The sequence below is a fragment of the Dipteris shenzhenensis genome, chromosome 23, assembly GCF_047967505.1.
Source record: "Dipteris shenzhenensis isolate YYH24624 ecotype China chromosome 23, Dip_SZ_1.0, whole genome shotgun sequence".
Classification (NCBI taxonomy): Eukaryota; Viridiplantae; Streptophyta; class Polypodiopsida; order Gleicheniales; family Dipteridaceae; genus Dipteris; species Dipteris shenzhenensis.
In genome coordinates, this window is record NC_141618.1 from 29,661,229 (window position 1) to 29,686,565 (window position 25,337).

The following is a 25,337-nucleotide window of genomic DNA, read 5'->3' on the forward strand; positions in this document are numbered from 1 at the left end:
GTTTCGGTCCGAGCGCAGACCAGTCACAAAGGCTCTCCCACGGGAGCAAATGGAGCACCTCATTTGACGCATGGGGATCGGCCCACAATTGTGTCATTGAGAGGCGGTGTTAGAGATCAATAAACCCATCTGTGAACCCCCAATTGTCGGGACAAGGGGGCACCCGATCGTAGGGGGCTGGGAGGGGATCTCAGTAGAGTTTTTGTGGAGGGAGGAAGGCTGCCACATGGGCACCTCCCTGGAGGGTATTAAAGCTGCAAAGGAGCAGCACATAAGGGCAGCCAGGAGCCCCTTTTATAGGGCTGCCTGGCAGGGCTATTAGCCGACCTAGCTGGTCGGCCAGATGGCCTGCTATGAGTCGGTCTAGGGTAGGGGTTGGCCCCCTCCCTAGTTGGCCTGCTTCAGCCCACATTAGGGCCTATAAAAAGTCCCCCTCCCCTCCTCATTTTGCGTCAGCCACTGAAGCAACACAACAGCGTGGAGCAAAAGTAGGAGAGTTTCTTAGCCTTCTAGATACCCAGCCTTTGCTAGTTTCTTGTGCTCATCTTGAGCTTGTGCTTTGCCCAGCATCCAGTGGAAGAATATATCTAAGTTCTCATATTCTCTCTCTTGTATGTGCTGTCTACACACCGAGTGAGGTTCTCTTACATGGTCTGCATCATTGAGTGAGTAAGCCTCAGGTGTTCCTATTCCGCATAGAGGTTGAGAGGTTAGAGTTATTCTATCCCTCATTTCCAACAATAAACCCCGTGACGCATAGCACTATGACATCCCCATCGTCGTCATCAGCACCTTAAAGGGTGTAGACCATAGTATAAACATTTGCCTCCACATATACATATCTACACACCCCACACATACGTGAGCATCAATTTATACAAAGGCAGGGTGAGAATGCAAAAGTGTAAGTGTTTCCCTTGGAAAAGAGCCTAGGAATAGTGTTGTAAAATGTTGATATGCAACCTTTCAAATTGGAGAGGCCAAAGGTAAGAGGTTGTTTAATAGTGGGCCCAAAATTCGACTCGGAGCGCCGTAAAAGAGGCCAAATTCATCTGCTGCTACTGTTTTTTTTCCAAAGGAAGGACTGATTGTTTTTTTCGTCAGTTCATAGAGAGCCAAGAGTTACGAACAAATTGGGATGCTAGAGAAGACACCATTGCATAGAATGGATATGTGGCCTACATTTTTGTAGGTAATGCTGGCACTTGGGATGCCCTCCTTGCTGGCGGTTCATCCACTTGGAACCAAAGAGACAGGGTAAGCGAAAAGGAAGAGATAGGGTCTGAGATGTGAACAGAATTTCGAAAGTTTAGGAAGAAGGAACATAGCCTTGAAAAGCTGTAATGAAGGGGACAGGGCAAAGTGGGAGAAGCAAGATGAGGGAAAATCACTAGGTGGTGCATCACAGTGATGTATGTAGTACCTCCTTATCCCCTTTTGACCTTGTTGGGTGTTGGAAGCAATGGAAGCTCAAAAATGGAAGCACAATCGAGAAAAACGAGATTTTGTAATAGATTGCTGCAAAACTGAAGTGTGGAGGCTCAAGGGAGAGCCAACATAACAAAACCCTAGGACTAACTACCCTAACTGGACTAAGTGTCCTAACTGACCTAGATGGTACATAAACTAACTGTACCAATAGTCCTAACTGACTATAACTTGGATATTTGTTCTTCACTGTGATTTTGTTTAGTGCACGATAGTCTATGCACATTCGATAGGTTCCATTTCTCTTTTTGACTAAAAAGACAAGTGCTCCATAAGGAGAACTGCTGAGTCTTATCAATCCTCTCTATCAGTTCCTCCACTTGCTTTTGAATTTCCTTTTGTTCTAGCTGATTGACTCTATAAGGAGCTTTGCAAGGTGAAGTATTGTCCGGTAGAATTTCTATCTTATGATCTTCAGGTCGAGAACATGGTAGTTCAGGCAGTAAATCCTCTAAGAAACAATTGGAAAATTGAGAAAGAAACTTTGGTGTGTAGGCTTAATGTTTGGTTGAGTAGTCGTTACCGTATTCACCAAAATTAGATATGTCTTCTCACGTTTCCTAATTGCTCTTTTGGCTTGTGTGTGGTTGAGTAAAGGACTGATCTCAGGTTTCATTGAGCTTTTCAGACATATTTCTTGTCTGTCATGCTCAATCCACATCTGATGTGAATCGTAATCTTAGGGTTATATTGATGTCTCCATGGCATTCCTAAGATGATGTCCACTCCCTGTAAAGGTGCCACTAGAAAGTCTTGTTTATCCTTGTAGGGTTAGATTGAAATTTCATTGAAATTTCAAGAGTCTTGACCTCTCTAATGCAATTGTACTTTGTTTGGTAAAAGCAACTTTGACCTTGTAGCTAGATGGGAAAGACTCTAGGTTTAGCTTTGCTAAGGCTCTTTCCGAAATGAAATCATGTGTACTACCATCGTCATGCAGAATAACAACTTCTTTGCCATTAATGAAACCTTTCATCTTTAGAAGAGCATGACAATTATACTTACCTCCCTCTTGCTTGGCTGCTTTGTCGTCAATCATGTGCACTTTCGCCGTCGGGGTCTTCTTTCTTTCAAGGCACTCAGTGGCTATGTGTCCCACCTTGTTACACTTGAAACACCTTATTTCTTTCTTTGGAAAATTTCCACAGTTCGGCTTCGAAGAAGAATCTGTCTTCTGTGGAACAAAATCGTTTTTAGATTTAAAGAAGGGCTTTTTATCAAAAATCTCTTCTTCTTGTGGAAGGGTACATGCCGTTCCAAATATTTCCCTTCTTTTGAGATTCCATTTTTCCTCTCACAATTCATTGCAAGAGAAATCGCAGAGTTCAGTGAGCGAGGATGAAACATGTTAATCTCAGCTCTCAACTTAGATTTTAGACCTGTCACATACTTCCTGCATTGATCTCGCTCATTAACTTTCTCTAAGGACTATCATTGGATCAACGTTTACCAAAATCTATCAAGATATGTGGAGATTGTTTCCTTATCGAACTGCCTGAAAGTATCCCACTGTTGTCTGGCTTTTGCTTTGAAATATGAGGAAAGCAAATCTCTCTTGATGAGCTTTTGAAAGGACTTTCAAGATTTTGGTCGCCTTTTACTGTGCTTAGTGATGTTCCATTAAAGTGCAACACTCTCTACTAAATAATTTGCAGCACATTTAATCTTATCTTTTTCAGAGAATTTCTCCCCTAAAAAATAATCATCTAGCTGACTGATCCAAGACAAGACAGAGCGTGCTTTCTTTCCATCGGAATTTTAAAATGAGAAAGCTTTTCTACTTATCTTACTCTTTTTTCTCGAATTTTGTGCTCTCAGTGTGGCTTTGACTGTCCTGATAATAGGATCATCGTCAGAATCATCGTCGGATGACTCATCGTCAGATGAATGCCTCTTCCTTTTTTTCCATTGATTTGCATCTCTCCCTATGCTCACGCTCATTGGCCAACTGTGCCTGAAGTGCATCTAGTTGCTCTTGGAGCGTGGGTGGCTGTGGCTGATGCGCCATGACAATTGCGATAAATACAAATAAAGCAGAGCGGAGAAAAATAAGGATACTAAGTGTATGAAAATTTAAACGGATGAAAGAGAAATGTGGCTCAAGTGTATGGTAAGAAATGGATGGCCGAAGATACTAAGTGTATGAAATATAAAGCAAAAGAAATCACTTAGGCAACCCTCGCCTCATTCCGCACCTGATACAAAGATGCAAGCTGATCCCATGCTTGCTTAGCTGTCTTGCAAGACCGAATATGAGGAATAATAACCCATTTCATTGAAAGAGCAATCAAGGCATGTGTTTTGGCATCACGACCATCCCACTGAATTTGCTCCTATGAAGGAGGCAAAGCACCTGGAGCAGGAGGTGCAAGAGTCCTGGCTGTAGCAGTAGAACCATCACCTGAAGAAGCAGAGGCTGCACGTGTAGCACCAGCAACAGTGCATGTAGGCCTAGCCTCAGAACCTAAAACAATATGCCATAGATTCTTGGCAACCAAAACATGTCCCATCATGTATGACCACATGGGTAATTGGTGCCATCAAGCTTATCATCGGCCCCAATCAACCCAAACAAATCATCTTTGCCGCCAAACATGGTGCTGAAATACAAGGCAAATGCACCAACTGGCAAAGCAAATGAGAGAAAGGCAACCTCTCAGAATCAAGTGCCAAAAAACTGCCCAAGCTTCAAGGCTTATGTCTGTAAAAGACTCTGCTGTCCCAAGGTGTACCTGTTGCAAGAAAAATCCCCAAGGGCAACACAAGGCCTTCCAAGGCAACACGAGGCCTTTCCCAAATGCAAATGAAGCAAAAATTGGAAAAAACCAATGCAACAACTTACCCAATGATGAACAGCAGTTCCAGGCTCTGAAAGCGAGCAAATGAGGGCTGAAAATGAATTACAGCAAAAGAAGTGCTCCCACAAGGAGGAGAACGCGTAGAAATGGAGAGAGAGATCCAATGGAGATAAGCTCGTAGCCCGAGGCAAAGGGATGCCAAATGAGGAGGGAAGGGCTCAAAGAGAAGTCTCCGGGTCAATTCAGCACCTCCAAATGGCTCCAAACGTCGGCACGCAGCTCGAGGCAGCTCCGAAATGCTGGCGTGCAGCTCGAGGCAGCTCCGAAATGCTGGCGTGCAGCTCGAGATGCTGGAAAATCTGAGAAATGACTGGCACGCACCCCGAGGCAGCCTGTGCTACATTGAATGTACTGAAATTCTGACAAACCGGACAGAAGTACAGAATTTTCTGACAGATGTACGGATTTCCGTACAATTTCTGACGCATGTACGGATTATTATTTTTTTGACAGGTTCGAAATTCCGTACAAATGCTGTAAATGCTCGCGTGTGGTCGGTTTTTGCTGAAGCAGGCTGAAAAATGCACCGAAAAACAGTTCCCTTCCCGAGAGTTGCTCCAAACTGCAGTCTTCTCGTGACAAAATGAGGTTTTTCGCGACAGAAGTTCTTGGAAAGGTCTCAAACACTCAAGGGAGTGTGAAAACCAGCAAGACCAGCAAGAATGAGAGCTCCAGAGGCTGCCAAACAGCTTGGGAAAGCTGTCAATGGCTGAGGGAATGGATTCCCGACCTGCTCTGATACCACTGTTGGGCGTTGGAAGCAATGGAAGCTCAAAAATGGAAGCACAATGGATAAAAACGAGATGCTGTAATAGATTGCTGCAAAACTGAAGTATGGAGGCTCAAGGGAGAGCCAACATAACAAAACCCTAGGGCTAACTACCCTAACTGGACTAAGTGTCCTAATTGACCTAGATGGTACATAAACTAACTGTACCAATAGTCCTAACTGACTATAACTAGGCCTACAAGGCTCATACCAAGGTATAAGTGGCATCTATGGATAGCCCATGAGATAGCCTAAAGACCTTTCTATCTAAATCTTTGTGCATGGTAACGTTTCAAGCATATGCATTTGACATAAGCATGGCACACACTTTCCGCACAAATAAAGGCACAAAGTAGCGGGTTCAAGAAATCCTGGCTACCAACGCAAATTTAAAGGCATATAGCACAAAAAAGCAAGCGCAAGTGCATGCACAACTCCCAAGACATGCAGCCCAGATGATTCGATATAGTGTGCTTTTGAATGCTTCAAGTTGAGAACATAGAATCCATGGAACATGGAATATATAGTTGAGAGCATAGAATGCATTAAAAACTCAGAATATAGAATGCATACAAAGCATATTAGATTGCATACAAACTTGAAATCATACAATGCATAAAAATTTGAGAATACAAAATGCACGCAAAGCATATTGGAATGCATACAAAGGTGAGAGCATGGAATGCACACAAAGAATAGAATGCTTGGAGTTCATAGAACTCATAGAATGCCTTCAAAGCATACAGTGCATTCAAAGCTGAAAATATAGGAAGCTGAGATCATAGAATGCATACAAAGCATACAATAAATCGAGTTCATAGAATGGATTCAAAGCATACAATACATCGAGTTCATAGAATGGATTCAAAGCTACATAGAGGGATAAAAACACACAATGCACACAAAGCTGAGAACATAGAATGCATTCAAAACATACAATGCATTCACATTTGAAAACATACAAAGTGTGTGATGCATACAAAGCATAGAATGCACTCAAAATATGCAACATATTCAAAGTTGAAAACAAACAAAGGTGAGAACATAGAATGAATAGAAAGCATAAATTACATAGAGTACATAGAATGCATTCATAGTTGAAAACATATAAAGTTGAGAAAATAGAATGTATAGAGAGCTGAAAACATACACTTCACACAAAGCTGAGAACATAGAATGCATTCCAAACATACAATGCATTCAACAAAACTTGCACAGAAAGATGGCATGACAAGAAACCACAACAAAAGGCAAGTGCTTCTTTTGGGAAGGGTAGGGGATAGATGAAGATTTACCTCTTAACAATAAAAGCCACATAAAAAGGCTTGGCTATCCACATTGTGAGTTCATGAAACCTGTAGATCTTTTGGCATATCCTCAACTCAAAGTGCTCAAGTTGTTAAGGAATAAGGGCTTGCAAAAGGTGATAATAGTTGCATTCAAAAATTCAGCCGCTCACATATGGGTCACACCCATCATGAGAGTGAATTTTTTCTGTTTCAGGCTAATTGTTGATGCATGTCTCTGTGTGGGAAAAGGATTTGTGAGCTACGTTCATCGCCATTCTATGTTTGAGTGCTAATGTTTGTGTGATCGATTATTGTACATCTTCCCCCTCTACAAGTTTATGTGAGTTTTCCTTACCAGGTCCAAGGTTTTATTTTTTGAGTGAACTCATTGTGAGCAAACAAGCTTCATCACAATGTAGATTGGTAGAAGAGTTGCAAGGGATCTCTCCCTCGCGTTGGCTTCCAAAACAATTTTGAGAGAGACAAAGATGGTTTGGGAAATAAAGAAACATCTTAGATAGCTTAACTGTAGATGAGGTTACCTCACCTACAAGTACTACCAATTTTGGCATATGAACTTAGAGAAAGCATGTTTTCAAGTAGCATTAATGGACGTTGTCGTGGTCGTTGGCAAGTGTCTTTCAAGGATGTAGGTTGCAATCTTGTTACAGCATCAAGATATTGCTACAAGCAACACCGATGGACACTATTGTGGTTGTTGCCAAGCAAATTGACGAGCTTTTAGGGATGTTTCTCTAGAACTTTTTACAACTTCATTATAGAATAATGTGAATTGATGATTAAATATTGAGGGCACACTTTTGCTTTTAGAATATAGAATTGAACATTTTTGTAACAGCTTCATGGTTTCATCATACGAGGTGCTGATTCTTCATATGCTTCTTCAACAACACTGGAATAGAGAACCCTAAGTATTTTTCATTTTTGAATGTAGGCTTAAATTTGGAAAAAAAAAAACCATTATCATAATGCTTGACACCAAGGAAAAGAGTTTCTACAATCGTTCTAGCTCGGTGGTTTCAATTAGGTCTCAGGTGAGGACCAGTATGGCAACTTATCCTTTTATATCTGCGGAGGGTCGACCCATGTGGTGCTCGCTCATTGCAACCTTGGGGGTGTGCCTTGCCCAACATGTAATGTGGCACATCTTCTTGCAACTTGAGGCGTGCCTTGCCTAAAATGGAATGTAAAAGATTGGATGTCTCAACTTTGAACCAAAGAGACAAAATTGTTGTGATGAATACTTTTCACACTTTTCTTGGAATCTTCATAGCTAGCTTCTACTCACCTACATGCAAACTCCTTTGCAAAACAACTCTCCATTAATACCAAAGACCTTCAACCCATCGTCCCCTACCAACCTTATCTATCTATATATGTGTCCGTCGTAACTGATGCATTTTCTTTTGCACCTCCTCTCGCTTCCATCCCTTCCCCTCTTTTGCAACATATCCTCCTCTTGATTCCCTAGCATGGCTGCTAGGAAGCACCATTGTGCCTAGCAACCCTATGGTTGTCCCTTCGTCTATGTGTGTGTCTACACATGCACAGACACACACACACACACACACACTGACACCTCTTTTGAGAAGAGAACACACGATGTATAGTCCTTCTAAGAAGGGGAGGGTTACACTATAGTCACATAATCATATCTTCTGAGGTCTTCATATTTCTTGAAATTAAAGAAATTTTAAGATCCCCACTTGAGACCCAGCAGAGCAGGGCTCCAACCCGTCGTAGACGGGCCATGCTACTCGTTGTGCATGGTAACGTTCCAAGCATATGCATTTGACATAAGCATGGCACACACTTTCCACACAAATAAAGGCACAAAGTAGCGGGTTCAAGAAGTCCTGGCTACTAGTGCAAATTTAAAGGCGTACAGCCCAAAAAAGCAAGCGCAAGTGCATGCACAGCTCCCAAGACATGCAGCCCAGAAAAGCGAGTGCATGCATTGCCACAAAATCAGGATAGTGCAGCAAGCTGCCATAACAGCACCTTTAGAGACCTAAATTATGGCACCTTTAGAGACCTAAATGAGACCCCAAAGACCTGCACATGAGCCAAAAGCCTCTCGACGTCAGTGGCTATCGTTGAAACAGCAAAGATCAAGAATAGCCCTAATTCAATAATGTTCGAATACTATTTTCATGAACAATAAGATTAAAAGGCATAATCAATATTCTCACCTCAATGAACAAAAATCTTATGACACTAAGGATACAAGCAAGGTGCTTCGCGAAACAAGTTAGATTAAATAACATACCCCATTTCTTCCATCTCTACGTGCATTAAGAGGGTCTGAAGGTAGATAAGCACCACCCGTCATATTAGGAGCTCCTTCTTCTGCACACAAGGAAGCATGTTAAAAAGGTGATCGTTCCCTGGTCTGACTATAACTCTCTAGTTACTTGAAGCACAAGCCTAAAGTTAAGAAACATCACAACACAAACAAACAAAACAAGCATTTATCAAAAGAAGTACATTTTAGTGATTTTAAACAGAGAATAAGTGAAAATGCTTGAACTATTCATCCACACAAAAGATCTAAAAATTAATCCACTTTCACAAAAAGCATTAACAAATTGACATATAGATACAACATTGTAGAATGTTGTGGCAAATTAATTAGAAGGATATCTATTGGATGAATAGACAAAAAGGGATTAAGACTCTAGGCTACAGACAAAGAGGTGATTACGAGATGAAATTCAAATGAAGATGAGATGCTACAAATCACAACCGATGTGCAATATGTGATAATGTGTCTAGATATGTAAGAGAGTTACACATTTATCAAATTCTACTATGATGAGAACTTTGACAAATACAAGTTGATAGTAAAATTATGAAACTTTTGTAGCACAACTATACCTTTGTAAGACTAGAATATATCCAATCGTACAATTTTGGATTTTCTGTTGTTCGAAAGTTCAAAATTCTACAAAGAAAATAAAAGAGAAAACGAAGAAGGAAAAATGGGTAACCAAAATTTTTAAAAATAACAAAAAGAAGGCATTACTTAGGAGGCAAAGCAACCTTCATGTCATCATCAATGCCCAAGCATAAGCAGCTATACTAGGTTTCTAAATACACAACTGCACTAAGCAAGTTTCTCCAACATCTATTGCCAAAACTCTTTTTCCAAGATAGGACTTCATACAAACAAATCCCTCTTCCAACCTTATATTCTTACCACACCTTAGATTGTATGCAATAATCAATAGCCAATAAATTGTGAATTAAACGTAGACATTGAGGCTTAGGAACAAAGGCCAAGGTATATATGAATATATATATAGATGAATCTAGGAACATGCCCAAACTCATCCTCTAAAAACAAAACATAGTGCAGTTTCAATCTCATGATAGTCACTCATAAGGGTATATGTGAATTGTTTAGGACCTCCGCGCCCTTATAACTTTACTACAAATCATCAATTCGGCTCTCGGTAAGATTATTTTACATTTCACAATGTCTAGATCTAGACAGATTTGTTCTCCATGCTACCGTTGAGAGGGTGCTAGAGTTTACTGTTCCACACTCTAGATTTAGATACTCACACATGTGAAGAGAAGCTAGTGATCCCTATAATTGGATAAGTGGTTGTTTATGTCATCCATGTCTAAAGCAAAGAACGTGGCATCTAGGCCATGCAATGCATGTCATTGCTAGACATTGAAGGCTCATGAATGAACCAAGATATGCAAAATACAAGGATGCCTATAGAACAACCTTATGGCATACAAGTGATGGCTAATAATGTGGAAAGCATGTCCATCGATGATGTGGCGAGGTTAGCTACTGAAATGGCAGTAGATTGACTGACCTATAGTCATCTCATCTACACCATTAGCTAGCAAGTCCCCTCCTCGATTCGTTGCTCTTCCAACCTAAAGCGATGACTTGCACTCCCTATTCATCATCAATTCCTCTTTTGATGTTTTTTGCTCCATCCCTCACTTGGAGAAACATAAGGGAGGCTACTGACCTCTACTGAAAGCGTATAATTGCTTGGACAGTTATGATTAGTTTCTTCATCACTCTGTTTGAGGCAAAATCTCTGTGAGAACTCTTTTGTCCATCTTCATCCTCCTGATGTCTATGAACTACTCTTCAGCTTATTGCTTCCACTATTATGCACATGTGCATGGCGAGTCTCCCACAAAGCAGTTAAACCTTGATAATGCATGCCATACTAAGGAATGACACCTTGCATGGATTGCAAATTAAAAGGATCATGAAGACTTCTTGCAACTTGTGAACAATGCAAAGCTACTTGTTCGACATGAGCACCACTTGACATACTAAACTGTCAAGCTTAAGAGTAGTTGCACGTGTTGCGGATCATGAAAAGAACTGGTAGCTTGTGAACAATCTACTACTATTTGTTTGACAACAGCACTACTAAACAATAACATGCTCCCTACAGCATGACCATTCTGCAAGCCAAGCATTCCCTTCCATTGTTCCAAACAAGGTTACAACTTCTCAAAAGAAAGGTTTCTATGAGACGAGGAGAAAATTCTTACTTCAATGTAGATTTGAGCCTATCAATGGACAACACTTCACATATGCTTGTAATATTCTTTCTGGAGAAGCTCTAAAGATTGGAAAGTTTATGTAGAGACATCCAAAAAAATACCTGAATTTCATCAATTCCTTGCAACAATATGTATCTTTAAGCATCCCATAACATATTGAGTTTGAAAGATTGAACAATGATATTGTTGCAATGCACAAGATCACCTCTACCTCAAAGATTCTCCCATATCCAATTTAATGTGTAATGTTCCATGAGCTCTTATGTTTATTTTGATGCCCACTCCCTTCAACAAGAGAAAATAGGCACTACGTGGGGAACAAAATTGTATGAAGGTGTCTCCAACATCTCAGTTCATGCTCCTAGATTTTTGTAGAAAAAACAATGATCAAGGTTTCAAGACAGCAAATTTAAGAAGAACAAGAAGAAGAGAGCAAACTAGCAAAAAAGGAAGCCCAATGAGAATAAAAGATCCACTTAAGACAAAGAAACAACCCCATGCAGCTGAAACCAAAAAGAGTGGAGTAAAATAAAGAAGAAAAAGTTCACAAAAAATGCATGCATGCATGCGCATGCCTCTGTTTGTGTGCGTGTGTGTGTGTGTTAGGAGGGGGGAGAGGGGGGGGGGGCGAGAGAGAGAGAGAGAGAGAGAGAGAGAGAGAGAGAGAGAGAGAGTTTATTAAAGTCTTTGAAATACTAAAGATCTATGAGACTGAAGAAAACCAAATATAATAAAAGCTAAGGGATGAAGCCACTACAATAGGCATCCACTCATAAGGCTGATGCCTGAAAAGAATATGTGAAGAGCTACACCATGATGGCTCTGTGAAGGGGCACAGACATAGCCTAGCATACTTTTGCATGAGCTCTATGCACCATGGGGCATCCTTATAAGGGGGACCAGTCAGCCGATTGTCCACCAAGGTGTCTAAGCGTATGTATGTTGTTTGGGGAACCAAATCCGTCTGCCGGCTAAAGATAGTTCCCCAAATGAGCCGAGCGTGTAGAGAAGGGTGACGCAAGCACTCCAAAGCCAATGACAGACGAACATATACCTTGATAAGACTAGAATATATCCAATCTTACAAATTAAATTTTTTCATAGAACAAGCAAAAGAACAAAGGGAAAATTTTTTGAAGGAATGAGTAAATGAAAAAAAAAAAAAGTAAAAAGAACTGAGTAAGCAAAGCTACACTTATGTTCCCATACGTACCCAAGCATAAGCTGCCATCTGGGTTTTGAAAGATTCTGAAATCTCTTAAGCTTAGAAATCGCAACCAAACAACAAAAACTTTGAAAGCAAAAAGGAAGAAACGACGGGCGAATTAGAAGAAAAAAAACGAAAAAAGAAAGAAAGAAAGAAAGAAAGTTTAAGAGAGAGAGAGAGAGAGCTAAATTAAGTTAAATCTCCATCACAACCCAACCTAACCCTGAAAATTGTTAAATTGTAAAGAAGCAAAAAGAAACAACTACTAATGTGCTAACACAAGGAAACACGTAGATATAAGACAACAAATTAAACACCAACGCAAGCACCAAGGAAACAATTATTATCATTATTAAATTAAACACCAACGCAACCACCAAATTGAACACCAAACACAATTATTAAGCACCAAATTAAACAGCAACACAAGCACCTATTATCATTACAAGCCGGATATAGAAACCCCCAAAAAAAATATTTCCGTCCAAAGCTATGGATGATAGAAACCTCTTTCATGACTTCTTAGAGCCCCGGTTGGGGCAAGCCAACTGCGTTCAATGCCTCACATGTGCTAAAAGATCAGCGAACTTATTATCTGAAAAATGAAAGTGAGAAGGTGACAACGTATGACAGCTCAGCTTTGGTGGTATAGGCAACTTGTGGGCAACCGAATTTATTTTGACCACTATGAGGCTTGACATAGCATAGGCAGTAGACAAAGTGAGTCAAATCATGTAGCCACCATTGGACATACATTGGAGAGCAGAAAAGATCTTGATATCCAGAGGGTACCATGCACTATGGGTGGTGATACCAGAGCTGATGCAATTGATCTTCTGGTTTTGTACACAAACAACAGGGTGGCTTGGCAGATGAAGGGTGGGTATGTTCTTGATTAGGTGCAGTCACTTGCAGTAGTAAGAAGCAATAAACTATTAGAATATAAGGGTCAACTCCCTGTGTGTAAACCCTCAAATGAGGAGAGCATGGGAGAGTGACACTTGTAGTATGGTAGGGGAGAAGGGAGGGAAAGAGAGGCTACCAGTGGGTAACACACAGGCTGCCACATGGGCAGCTTATGAAGATCCTACCCACCCCTCAGGGCAGATCAGTCCACATTAGGACTGTTGTGGTGCTGCCCACATATAGCGCTGTACATAAGCTATGTGGGGGGGCATAGAGGCTGCACAAAAGGGCCTGCAGGTGCATGCTGTAGAGCTGAGCAAAGAAATAGGGCAGCCAGGAGAGACCTTCCTAGGCCCCCATGGCTGGTCTGGTCGGCCATGTCGACAGAGTGGCAACCAGAAGACTGCTCGGGGCTCCACCCTAGTTGGCAGAACAGGGATCCAATCAGAGGACCCTCCCCTCCCGCCCGAAAAAAATATAAAAGGCCCCATTTTGGGCACGCACTCAGGAGTGCTCATTAGAGGCACTAAGGTGCAAAGAATCCATCCATAGTTGCAGAGGCACAACAGAAGGTGGAGATGGGTACCACGTGCATCAAAGGCAGGCAGCAGCCTCAAAAGGCCTTAGCCATTGTGAAGATCTCAGATGGTGAACAGACCACACAAGGGGCTGAAAGGGTGTTGTCAAGAGAGTTTTGAGGCTCCTACCTAAGCCACTTAAGACCTCATTTGACAGGCATGCAGCATCGAGTGACAGGAAGATTGGGCAGCAGTTGTGGCCTCAGATCTAAGCAGCATCCGCTGTCCATGTAGTGTAGATAGTTCTCAGGTATGATCTCGTGGACAACTTATTTTCAGTCACATGTTCTAACAAGGTGCCAGAATCTAGGCTTTGAGCTAGAGGTACATGCTTAGATTCTCTAACTTGGTATTAGAGCCAGTCCTTGATTCAGAGAGGTGGAAGAGCCAAGAAAGCTGATTGAGCTGCAAGGACCCACAGATCAACACAAGGAGTGGATCAAAGGTCAACTCGGAGGGTGTACTTCAAGAAAAGTAAAGGTGAGCAGAGTGCGATTTGTTAAATTACTTTTCACCTCCTTCATGATCAAATGGCTTCGCGCATGCCATAACCCAGCTTTGAGACTATGGCAAGCTAGACGGGAGTACCTACCTGATCTGGAAGGTGAAGATAAGGAACCACATGGTGGCTAGGAAGATTTGTAAGGTGGCCATGGGCATAGAACTGAACCCCAAGGATCAATTGGATGCCTCTGGTACAGTAGTGACCACAACAGATCTAGCAGAGGTGGAAGCGTGGGAGGATGCAAAGACATTCATTGCAACAGAGGGAGTGTTGGCGGATACATTACAGGAGGCTGGACCGTACTGAATAGACTTATACACCACAAACAACAATAAGCAAAGTGTGTTCAGCTTCTGCCTCATGAGAATCCACAGACGAAGCCTCAAACCACGGCATAAAGTACATGCTCTGACATATCTATCTCAATCCTTAAGCACCCCTGGTCTCCGTGCCATAATCGCATGCCCAGTGTTTAACATGGAGGTTACACCTCATATACTTCTTCATGATTCATGTGTTGTATGTGAGGATGGACATGGTAACTTCCAGGCTCTAGAACAACAGGCATACACAAAAGGTTCACACAAACTTCCAGGCTCGAATGCATGAGCAAGAATGCCGCTGGGTCCAACTTCTCTTCTTAAAGAGGATGGCTAGGAGGCAATTTCATGACTGTATGCTATGATCACAAGAATTCGTCCAGAAAAAAGCAAAGAATGCCAAAAGGAACTACATCCAACATCCTCCCCATAAAACCATAGGAGGTGCCTTCACAGCCTTGGCAATATGCTGGGAAAAAGCGTTGATGAGAACACAAAAGCTCACCCACCGTGCACAGTGCAACCTACTAATTGCTGAAATCAGTCTTGCTCTGGCTTACAAGCCAGGCCTTCCTGGCAAACAACATTATACAGGCCATATTCATTCATCATTGTTGAAGATTTGTTACCACCAAAAAGGTGCATGAAGGATGCTAAAAGCTTCCTCCTTCAATGCAGATACACTGCAAGATCCTTCAACAGAAGGAGATTCATGAGCAAGCTCTTTGAAAGACTCAACATTACGCCCCCAATAAAAGGGCCACTTCAGCATCATAAACCATGATCCACAATAGTGACACATCTAACAAAATCCCCCTGGAAACTCCCCAACTGAAAAACATATCAGAGAAAATCTCCCAAGACAACAAACCAAAACAGGCAAAAGCAGGGACACATGCCACCCACAACTGAAAATCAAGAAAAAAGAAGAACCCCCTCCCCAGCCAAAGAAGCTGAAGCTCACCTTGTGACTTGAAATTCTCAACACCGACTAGGTACTCACGGGAGTGTAGTCTGCATCATTTTGTAAGCCAAAGCTCTCCAAAGATTTTAAGGAATACCAAAGGCATTAATCAACAGTTTGTCCCTGACAACAAACAAAAATCAGATCTTTCAGAGAAAGCTTCCCTCAATAAGATCTCAGGAAATAGGCCTTAAACAACAAGAAGACAGCTACAGATACAGTCCATAAGCTTAATATTCACAAGCTGAAGAGTCCTAAAATAGAAGTCTCCTCCCTCCCAAATGGCAGCAAAAAACCGCTGCCACTACTAATATATACCTAGATGAATCCAGGAACATTCCCAAACATTCACAAGCTGAAGAGTCCTAAAATAGAAGTCTCCTCCCTCCCAAATGGCAGCAAAAAACCGCTGCCACTACTAACACTGAATGCAAAAGCTCGACTGTGAGCCTTGCAGCAGGAAGATTATAGATGCGAACGAATTCCACTTCTCTGTCGACTGCAAAATCAGTGATAGCACTGTTCCTAGCATTGCTAGGAAAACCAGGAACTCTTTATCCATCGCCTATACAAAACCAGATGGCTCATTGTGGCCAGATTACTGCCTTCCACAACAACTTTTGCACAGCTCATATCTCTGAGGTCTCTGACCTTTGCCAGGAAGCTACAGTAACTTTAAAAGAGGCAACAGAATTGTTTCAGTCTTAACACAAGAGCAGGTTATCTATTTATCTCATACACTAAGATGGCCTGGAAAGGTCAACAATCACACAAGCACAAAAGAAAGTAACAGCTTCTCCCACACAAAATGTTTCAAAATCAGTGATAGCACTGATCCTGACATTGCTAGGAAAACCAGGAACCCTATACCTATTGCCTATACAATCCCAGATGCTTCATTGTGGCCAGATTACTGCCTTCCACAACTTCATTAGCACAGCTCATACCTCTGAGGTCTCTGGCAGCTAAGGTAACTTTCGAAAAGGCAACAGAATTCTTTCAATTTTAACACAAGCATGTTATCTATTTATCTCAGGCGCCAAGATGGCATGGGAAGGTCAACGACGATCAAACAATCACAAAAGGAATGAAATGGTTAAAAAGCAAGGAGACTCTTTGGATAAGAAGGATTAAAGTTGATATTAGGGACCAACTCAAATCAAAACACTAGTCACTGCAAATCTGTTGAACAAAGTTAGCCCCCTCCCATATTACTTGCACAAAATAAATACTTGAGTTTCATGTCCATCGTATTTGTTTTCGAGGCCAATCGAGGGTATGGACAACCATAAAAGTTGATCCAATCAAATGGGTAGACACTGCTACAATGTTCAGTCATGTGTGAAATACATCAACACCCAAACACCATCTCCTAAAATATGTCCGATCATGCGTTACCCTAACAATACAATTCATCATAAGTGATGTTAACAATACAATTCATCATATGTGGTCTTAACAATAAAATTATAATCATTTTTTGAGAAATTCTGGTTTATCTTTACACTCTGAAGTTCATTCGTTGAGCTTATGATCGCATTGGCTTCCTCTTTCAAAGGGCTTTCAAACAAGTCCATGCTGGAGGCGGTCTGGCACTCTGTCCAAGAGGCTTACTTGTGTACCGATGAGTGTCTACCCATGAGAACATTGTGTGTGAGATGCCATTGGGGGGCTTACGCTACACGATCAAAACCAAGTCATGTGAGAATATGTGTATGCCAAGGATCGAGACTGAGTGTTGGGTGTAGCCAAGAGGCTGTACAAGGTTGATGTGTATGTGCAGGAACCAATGTCAAAAATATTCAACAATGTGTGACTTTACAGCGGCATGTGTGCAAGATGTATGCAATAATCATGAATTCGAGAAGGAAGATCACTTTGCCAAGTGTCACACTAAAGCGCTGAACTGCCAATCACCAAGAGAACTGAACCAGTTGGCAGATGTGAATGTGTACACCGATGATAGAAGTGAATGGGGCTGACACCGATGGGAACTAATAAGGTAATGTGGCAATGTACAACTTCTGGTGGAGTTGGATATCCTCTATGGTGGTGCTAGTCTATAGCTAGACTACGCATCGAAGCGTCACATGCAGCAAATGAATTTTATCTAGATTCATTTTATGTGCTGGGTACGCTACAATGGATTAGGAGGTGGTTTTGATGATGATGATTTAATGATGATGGGATGGGAAAAAGTCAATGCGTAGAGCACAATCTGGTGATCATTTTTGCTTTTTGGATCACCGCAAATTTCCACCTGGATCAAAAGTTATGGCTCCCAAAAGAATGGCCAAATTTTGATCCCAAGAGGGTGATCCAAAATGATGTGGCAGTGGAGGTCGCATGCCAAATGCATTGATGTCTGTGGAGAGAAAATAGTGCCTTAGCAGAAGGGTGTGCCACGTGACACTACTGACATGGATGCTGCCAAGTTGGTCATGATGACATGACACATGTGTGATGATGTGGAAGGTGTGGATGAGGTGCCAACATGGCACCTGTGTAGAGTTGCCACGTGGCATAAAAGTGACCAACTGTGGCTAACCTTGTCTAGATAGATGACCCAAGGTTAACGTGACTCGGGTTAGTTTGAGCATTGACCAACCACTAGGATACCTTATCTTAACCAAGGGTGGCCAGGTTGACACATGTCATCCAAGTGTGGCCTTGACAGAATCTCAAAAAAGACTAGATTTTCTTAGAGAATATTCAAGTTGCTTTTCTCAAGAACTTCCTAGTCATCTCCCTCCTGAAAGACTTGAAGATCACAAGACTGACTTAGTTCCTAGAACATCACCGCCAAATAGACCTCCTTACAAAGTTAGCCAAGCCCAACACAATAAAATTTTCAAAATCAAGTTCAAGAACTCTTGGCCAAGGGCTTGATCCGACCCATTAGCTCTACTTTTTGCTCTCTTGTCTTACTAGTCCAGAAGAAAGATTGCCATCTACGAGCCCTTGGATTGCATCCCATATATACAATGGAGACTCACCACCACATGTGCCTCCATGGTCAATGGGGAGCCATTGAATTGAGAGATGATCAACATTCTAGAAGACGCGTGGCATGCGAACCATTAGATTAGGAATCACGATCGATGGTGGAAAAATGATATTACATGCAAGCCATTAGATGGCATCTTCAATGTCCAAAAATAAGTCAAGCCTCATAAAGATAAATCAAGTTCCCTTTTACCATTACCTTTTCCTCTGGAGATGAAGGAGTTAACCCTTCTTAATCTCTCCCTTATGAGGCCCTTTTTTAGTCCATATTTCCCCTAATGACTTTTTCAAGATTTGACCCATACGGTGAAATTTCTCACCTTTATAGCTGAGCTTTGCCTTAGACATCTAGGCCCCAAGTACATTGCTTCCATCATGTCTACTTCTTCTAGGTTCTTCATAAACCAAAAGTGCAATAAGTGCATCTAAGGTGATTTTCTTGGCAATAAGTACAACCTCAATGCTCTCATATGATAGAGGTAAAATTTTGAGAATATGCTCCATAAAATTATCTTCCAATGGTAAGCCAAATCTCTATGATTTTATCTTTGACATACATATGGTTGGCAAATATTATGTGGCATGTTCACCTTACTCCCTTTTCTAGTTTTCCAATTTTGAATTTAGGTTTACCTTATTTACTAATGACTTTGGCTATCATCAGGTCCGTATTGTGCCTAAAGATATTCATAAGACAGCACTCCAAACAACTTTCACACTATATGATTACGAAATACTTCTCGATCCCTCGAATAGAAGATATCTTTAATCGTCTGGGAGGATCTGAAATATTCAGCCACATAGACCTTAAAAGTGGCTATTATCAGGTCCGTATTGTGCCTAAGATATTCATAAGACAACACTCCAAACAACTTTCACACTATATGAGTATCTAGTAAAGCCACTTGGCCTTACCAATGCCCCAACCACTTTTAATCGGCTCATGGAACGGCTGTTTAGAGATCATAGGAAGTTTTCAGCAATCTTCTTTGATGATATTCTCATTTTCAGCAAGAATGAAGAAAACATAGAGAGCATTTGAAATTTGTATACCATGTCTTGTCTGAAAATGCTCTCCTCGTCAATGAAAAGAAGAGTGAATTCTTCTTAACCGAGATCCACTAGCTTGGACACATTATTTCATGAAGGTGTCCGAATGGACCCGGCCAAGATACAGACAATTGTAGATTGGCCCAACGGAAGGAATGCTTATAAGATCCTTTTTGGGTCTATGCTCATATTACTGAAGGTTCGTTTGGCACTTTGCTGAGCTTGCTGCCCCTCTTCATGACCTCATCAAGAAAAATATCAAGTTTAGATGGACCTCTAAGGAAAAGGTATCCTTTCAAAATTTGAAGCATGCTTTGACCCAAGTGGCGATTGCATTGGATTTGCTCTGACTCAAGATTAGCATGCAGTGGCCTACGAAAGAAGGCGACTAAGGGATTCTGAATTGCCTTATGACATTTACGAGATGTAATTCATGCTTTGAAGATTTGGAAACACTATCTTTTAGGGATCGACTTCCTAGTAAAAACTGATCATCAAAGCCTTCAATATTTCTTGAAGCACTCTAATAAGAGAGAAACATATGAAATGGTCAACTTTTCAGCAGTCCTTTCATTTTCAGATCCAGTACAGTCCGGAAAAGAAAATGTAGTGGCAGATGCCGTCTCTTGTAGACCAAGTATTCATAACATTTCAGTCACTTACCATCATGAACTGACATCCTCTAAAGAATTTTATGCGGGAGATGCTGATTTCTCTCAGATTTGGGCACATCTGGTAACGGGAGGCACTCACCATGCCTACCACCTCAGGGATGGATACTTATTCATGCAAGAAAAATTATGCATAACAAAAGAACTTAGGTCTAAAGTGTTGGAAGAAAATCCTAATACCCTATGGTGGCAATAGAGGCATTGTGGCTACGTATGTAGCCTTGGAAAGACATCTCTATTGGCTTGACATGAAAAAGGACACTACTACTTACATTTCAGCTTGTCTATCATGTCAAAAAGCCAAGTATGACGGAGGGGAAAACCCAAATTTGTTACAGCCTTTACCCATTCAAGAAAGACATTGGAAGCACATAACTATGGATCATGATATGATTTGGGTAATAGTCGATCGCTTTAGTAAGCCAGCCTTTGATGCTAGCCAAGGTGGTCCTTGATGCTGCCCTAAATCTAATACAAAGCAGTCTATATGATGCACATGTGGCAGCCAATTTGCTGCCCACATGGGAGCCCTAATTCTACCCTCTATCCCATCCTATTCTATAAGTCATCCTCCTCGTCCCATAGCGTTGACGCCACCTCTAGGATGCTTGCTAAGCCTAGCGTGACTAGAACTCTAATTTTAAAGTTTAATGAGGTTTTTAGCGGGTTGGGTACCACGCACATTGCCATAAGATATGGCATGCCCTCAAATCTGAGACCTGCCATCTGCTCCAATCTATCCCTACTATTCCACGCTTGTTGCAAGAATACTCTGCATCCCCGTTCTTCCACCGCCATGCAAGCTTACTGTGCAATCCTTTTGCTAATGGCAAATGCCACACTAGTTCGTACCAAGGCTTGTACCAGCCTTTGCAGCTCCCTCTGTCCAAGGTCTCTCCCAACCTTTGATGCTAGCCAAGGTGGTCCTTGACACTAGCCTAAATCTAATATGAAGAAGTCAGTATGATGCACATGTGTCAACCAATCTATTGCCCTCATGGGAGCCCTAATTCTACCCTCTATCCCATCCTATTCTATAAGTCATCCTCCTCATCCCATAGAGTTGTCACCACCTCTAGGTGAGCTTGCTAAGGCTATAGTGACAAACTAGAACTCTAATTTTAAAGTTTAATGAGCTTTTTAGCGGGTTGGGTACCAAGCACATTGCCATAAGATGAGAAGTAGCTGAATTTCCCCTCTTTTAGTCCATTAAGGGCCTCCATCATTAGCCCTTGATTGAAAAGGAAAAAAATATTGGCTTTTATGACTTCTTTGGCTTTTCTTTTCAACCATATAGCAAAAATAAGCTAATTGAGACATGGTCTATTTAGTTGGAGAAGTTTCCACTAGTGATATAAAATGTGCCATACACAACGGTCAAACCAAATAATATTTGAATCACAATCAATTTTTCTATAAACATTCCTAAAAGTGCTCCCTTCATATGGGGGCTCACAAATGGGGAGGTGAATCTAATATTACAATAGTTCCAACAGTTCGAAATAATTTGGAGAAGGATTAATGCATTTGCCCCAATCTTTTAGCAAAATTTTCTATGTGGCTGAAAACAAAAATCAGAATATCGACCAACAAAACTAAAATCCAATTGCCCTAAGCCTCGGAACACATTGCATATAGTCAAGGCAATTCGGCACATATTATTTTGCAGATCAGTGCAAACAAGAGTGAAATTTCTAACGTAGTCCACATGAGCCAAATTAAGATTCAGCTACATATCCATAATCAGCTCAATAAATGTCCAGTGATGCAAGGAGATTCTGGTTACGTCCCTTTGCACGAAATGTCTTTGTCTATGCATCGTAGGAATATTGCAATGGCCTCGATGGCCAGGCTTCAGTCAAGCAGAACTCCAAGGCAATTCATGGAACTACCTCAAGCAGGTGAAGTGCAACCAATTCGGGGGACAGTGGGCCATTCGCAAACCATTGGTCCCCTCCATGTAGAAGTTGAAGGAGGGTGGAAGGAGGAAAAGAGGATGGAAAGGGGGGAATATTTTTTCTTCTCAAAGTTTTCTCTGATGCAGGGGTGTAATACATCAAACACAAACAACCCCCTCGACTCTCCCCAATCCATGTACGACGCATGTCTCTCTAGTCTCGTCTCGATATGCTTACTCTCGTGCCATTTTAAAGCCTAACGTCATTGGTGGGCTGAGATCGAGGCCCTTCAACTTCTTCAGATTTGCTTTCTTTGTTAGAGTCTCTTCAACCTTCGTATTCTTCACTTTGATGTCTAGCTGGCAATCATGGTGGTGTCCCCCCTCCTTCGATAAGATTTGTGCTCCTCAACGTGGAGAGTGTTGTCGAGGCTTGGGAGGCTATAGAAATGAAGAAGTCTGAGCTCTCACTTGGTTTGTGAATGTAGAAAGTGAGCTCTTTTGCCTCAAGGCTCAAGGGGCTTATATAGGCATGATTTAGGGCTTGCCTCCCAAGGGCTTATTCACGGTCAATCTGCACCACCCTTGTCCCCTGTGATTAGGCCCTCCCACTTATCTTTTCCTACTAATTTTAACCACCCTCCTCCAAAGAGTCAAAAGGCTAGACCCCTTTAAGCCCATCACTAAGAACGTTTCAAGCCCTCGGCCTATGAGCCCATCATTACCTCGTTAGTCATACCGATCAAGGTATTTGGCGCTAACCCTAGAGTCATTCACGTCGGTGCTGACTTGCAGGCTGCCTTGTGCCGTTTTTGGCCTTTAAATAGGCCAACCAACCAAAAGGATGTTAGCGAGCAAAGAACGGGTGGTTTGAAGAGGGGGGGCATGCAAACAGGAAATGCAGAGAGGCGAATTCAAATTTAATGGAGGGATGACTGACCGAAATCAGGGCGAGGACGCTTGGCGGGGGCGGGGAAAGTAGCGAGACGAAGCTGGCCCTCGTTCAAGCGCCAGTAGTCGCCCATAACAAGACTGCGGTGGAGACGAAGGCAAAGAACACGAAGAACAACAAAAACCTAACCCCCCTCTGTGCTTGTTTAATTTGCTCATCCTTTTTGGCCCTGTAAGGGTCTTAGTCATAGGTTGATTTTTTTGGGGGCTCGGTTAGCAAAATGGTGCATTTCGTCAATGTTGACTCGGTTAGCGGGATCCTAGGGTTACATTGTTGGTTACATGTGGTTGATTGGGTTAGCGGGACCTTAGTGTTGGAGTTTTGGGTAGCTGTGGTTGGTTTTAGTGGTTGTGAGGGTCGCGTTAGTTGGAGGTTAGGGTTATGTTAATTTAGGTTTTAGGTATTTAGGTTAGTTGGTCTTTGTTAATGTCTCTTTGTGAGTGCGCTGTGTGACAGTGTGGTGTGTGGTGTGGTGCTTTGTGTGGTGCGTTGTGTGTTATGTGGTGTGTTGTGTGGTGTGTTTTAAGAAGGTTAATAGCAAGTTGTGTTCGCGGGGTGCTGATTTGATACATGGATCACAGCCCACAGAAATCGTTTGCTTCCAGTCCTCTGTCCGATGACACCGACATGCATGTCATACAGAACGCAAGACGCGCAATCACAAAGGATTCGGACTTCTGTCGTACCTAAAGTCCACCAAACAATACACAACAATACTTTTTCATATTGTTGGGAATTTCTTACGCACAAAGCAACGATTTCATACACAACACAGAAAAGACAAAGATAGCACCTCTCATCTCAAACATGTCGACGTCCACAACACTCATTTGCAGCTTGACTCCCGCAATGCAAACCAAGAAGCCACTTCCAACCGATGCAGACTGAACAATCTGAGTCCCATCCTTATATAGACCCGTCAATCAACACGAACCAAACACTACAATACCACATGCATGCACAACCTTAATAGAAATCCCCTATTTCATGTAGCCCCAAGTAGCAAACAGGCGATATTCGAGCCTACTACTATCTTCAAGGGCCTCTGCATCATCAGAAGACCAAGCCGATCAATACATACTATTTTTGTGTAACAGACAGCACACCCTTCTCCAAACATCTTCGAACTCTCTCGTTTCGCAGATCAGCACCCCGCGAAGAACTTTCTCGTTTCGCAAAATGAAAAATGTGTTTTCGGCCCTGTAAGGGTCTTACTAGCGATAGGTTGATTTTTTGCTTTTTATTCGAGTATTTTTACTATGGGAGCTTGTGGGTGTTATCACACAGAGGATTGGAAGCGGATGATTTGTCTGGTCTATGATCCATGCATGAAACATGCATTTGTTTTCTTCAAGTATTTTGGTGTTTGAGTGACGGAGAGTTTGCATGTACCTTACCGCTTACCTGCTATGGTACTGTGTGGTCATGATTTATCTTTTAGATGGAAGAACCTTTGTGGATGGCACTGTTCGAACACATAGTTTGTAGCAAATCCTATATGGATAGAGCTTAAGTTACTTTCTTTTCTGCACTTCGAAATGCAAAGCGCTCTACTTCCTTAACTTCTGAAGTATGATGTAGGATAGTCATTCTATTGTTTTTTACCTCTTATAGCAATCTTGGTCTGTGTGTCTGGAATATACTATGTTATTATAGTGATTCGTTAACGGAACTCTGATCCTGTTTTGCTAACGGAATGTTTGGTAGAATTTAAATATAAGTTATTCACTGGAGCACACTTCGAAGTGCGAAGTGTTCTATTTTCCTAAGGTCATAAGTTTGTTGTAGGATAGAGGACCTTTGTGGATGGCACTATTTGAACACATAGTTTGTAGCAAATCCTATATGGATAGAGCTTAAGTGACTTTCTTTTCTACACTTCGAAATGCAAAGCACTCTGCTTCTTAACTTTTGAAGTATGCTGTAGAATAGTCATTCTACTGTTTTTTACCTCTTACAATAATCTTGGTCCGCACATTTGGAATATACCATCTTATTATGCTGATTTGTTAACGAAACTTTGATCCTCTCTTGCTAACGGAACATTTGGTAGAAATCAAATATAAGTTATTCGCTTGAGCACACCTCAAAGTGTGAAGTGTTCTACTTTCTTAAGATCCGAAGTTTGTTGTAGGATACAGTTAACTTATTGTTTCTTACCTCCTACAGGAGTCTTCATCCGCCCTTTTTAAATATGCTTTGTTATGTAGATCATTCGCTAACCAAACTCTGGCTTTCAATATATTCATCTCGTTGGACTTATCCAATGGATGACATTTGATATATTTGGTTACTGATGGCCTTTTAA

The 25,337-nt window shown here is 41.7% G+C and overlaps 1 protein-coding gene across 5 annotated transcripts in view; it reads right to left on the bottom strand.

Moving 5' to 3' along the window:
- Positions 1–23,156, bottom strand: part of LOC147887233 (RNA-binding protein 1-like) — a 35,077-nt gene extending 11,921 nt beyond the window's left edge. For 4 of the 5 annotated variants that reach the window (XM_087394660.1, XM_087394662.1, XM_087394661.1 and 1 more), the window contains exons 1-2: positions 23,018–23,156; positions 8,695–8,774 (exon numbers count right to left, since the gene is read on the bottom strand). In XM_087394660.1, the coding sequence (XP_087250786.1) occupies positions 8,695–8,774; positions 23,018–23,102 (165 nt within the window). In that variant the 5' untranslated portion in view covers positions 23,103–23,156. Of the gene's footprint in view, positions 1–8,694; positions 8,775–15,453; positions 15,577–23,017 lie in introns of all 5 variants that reach the window. The other variant, XM_087394663.1, reaches the window with a different exon arrangement.
- Positions 23,157–25,337: the final 2,181 nt, after the last annotated feature.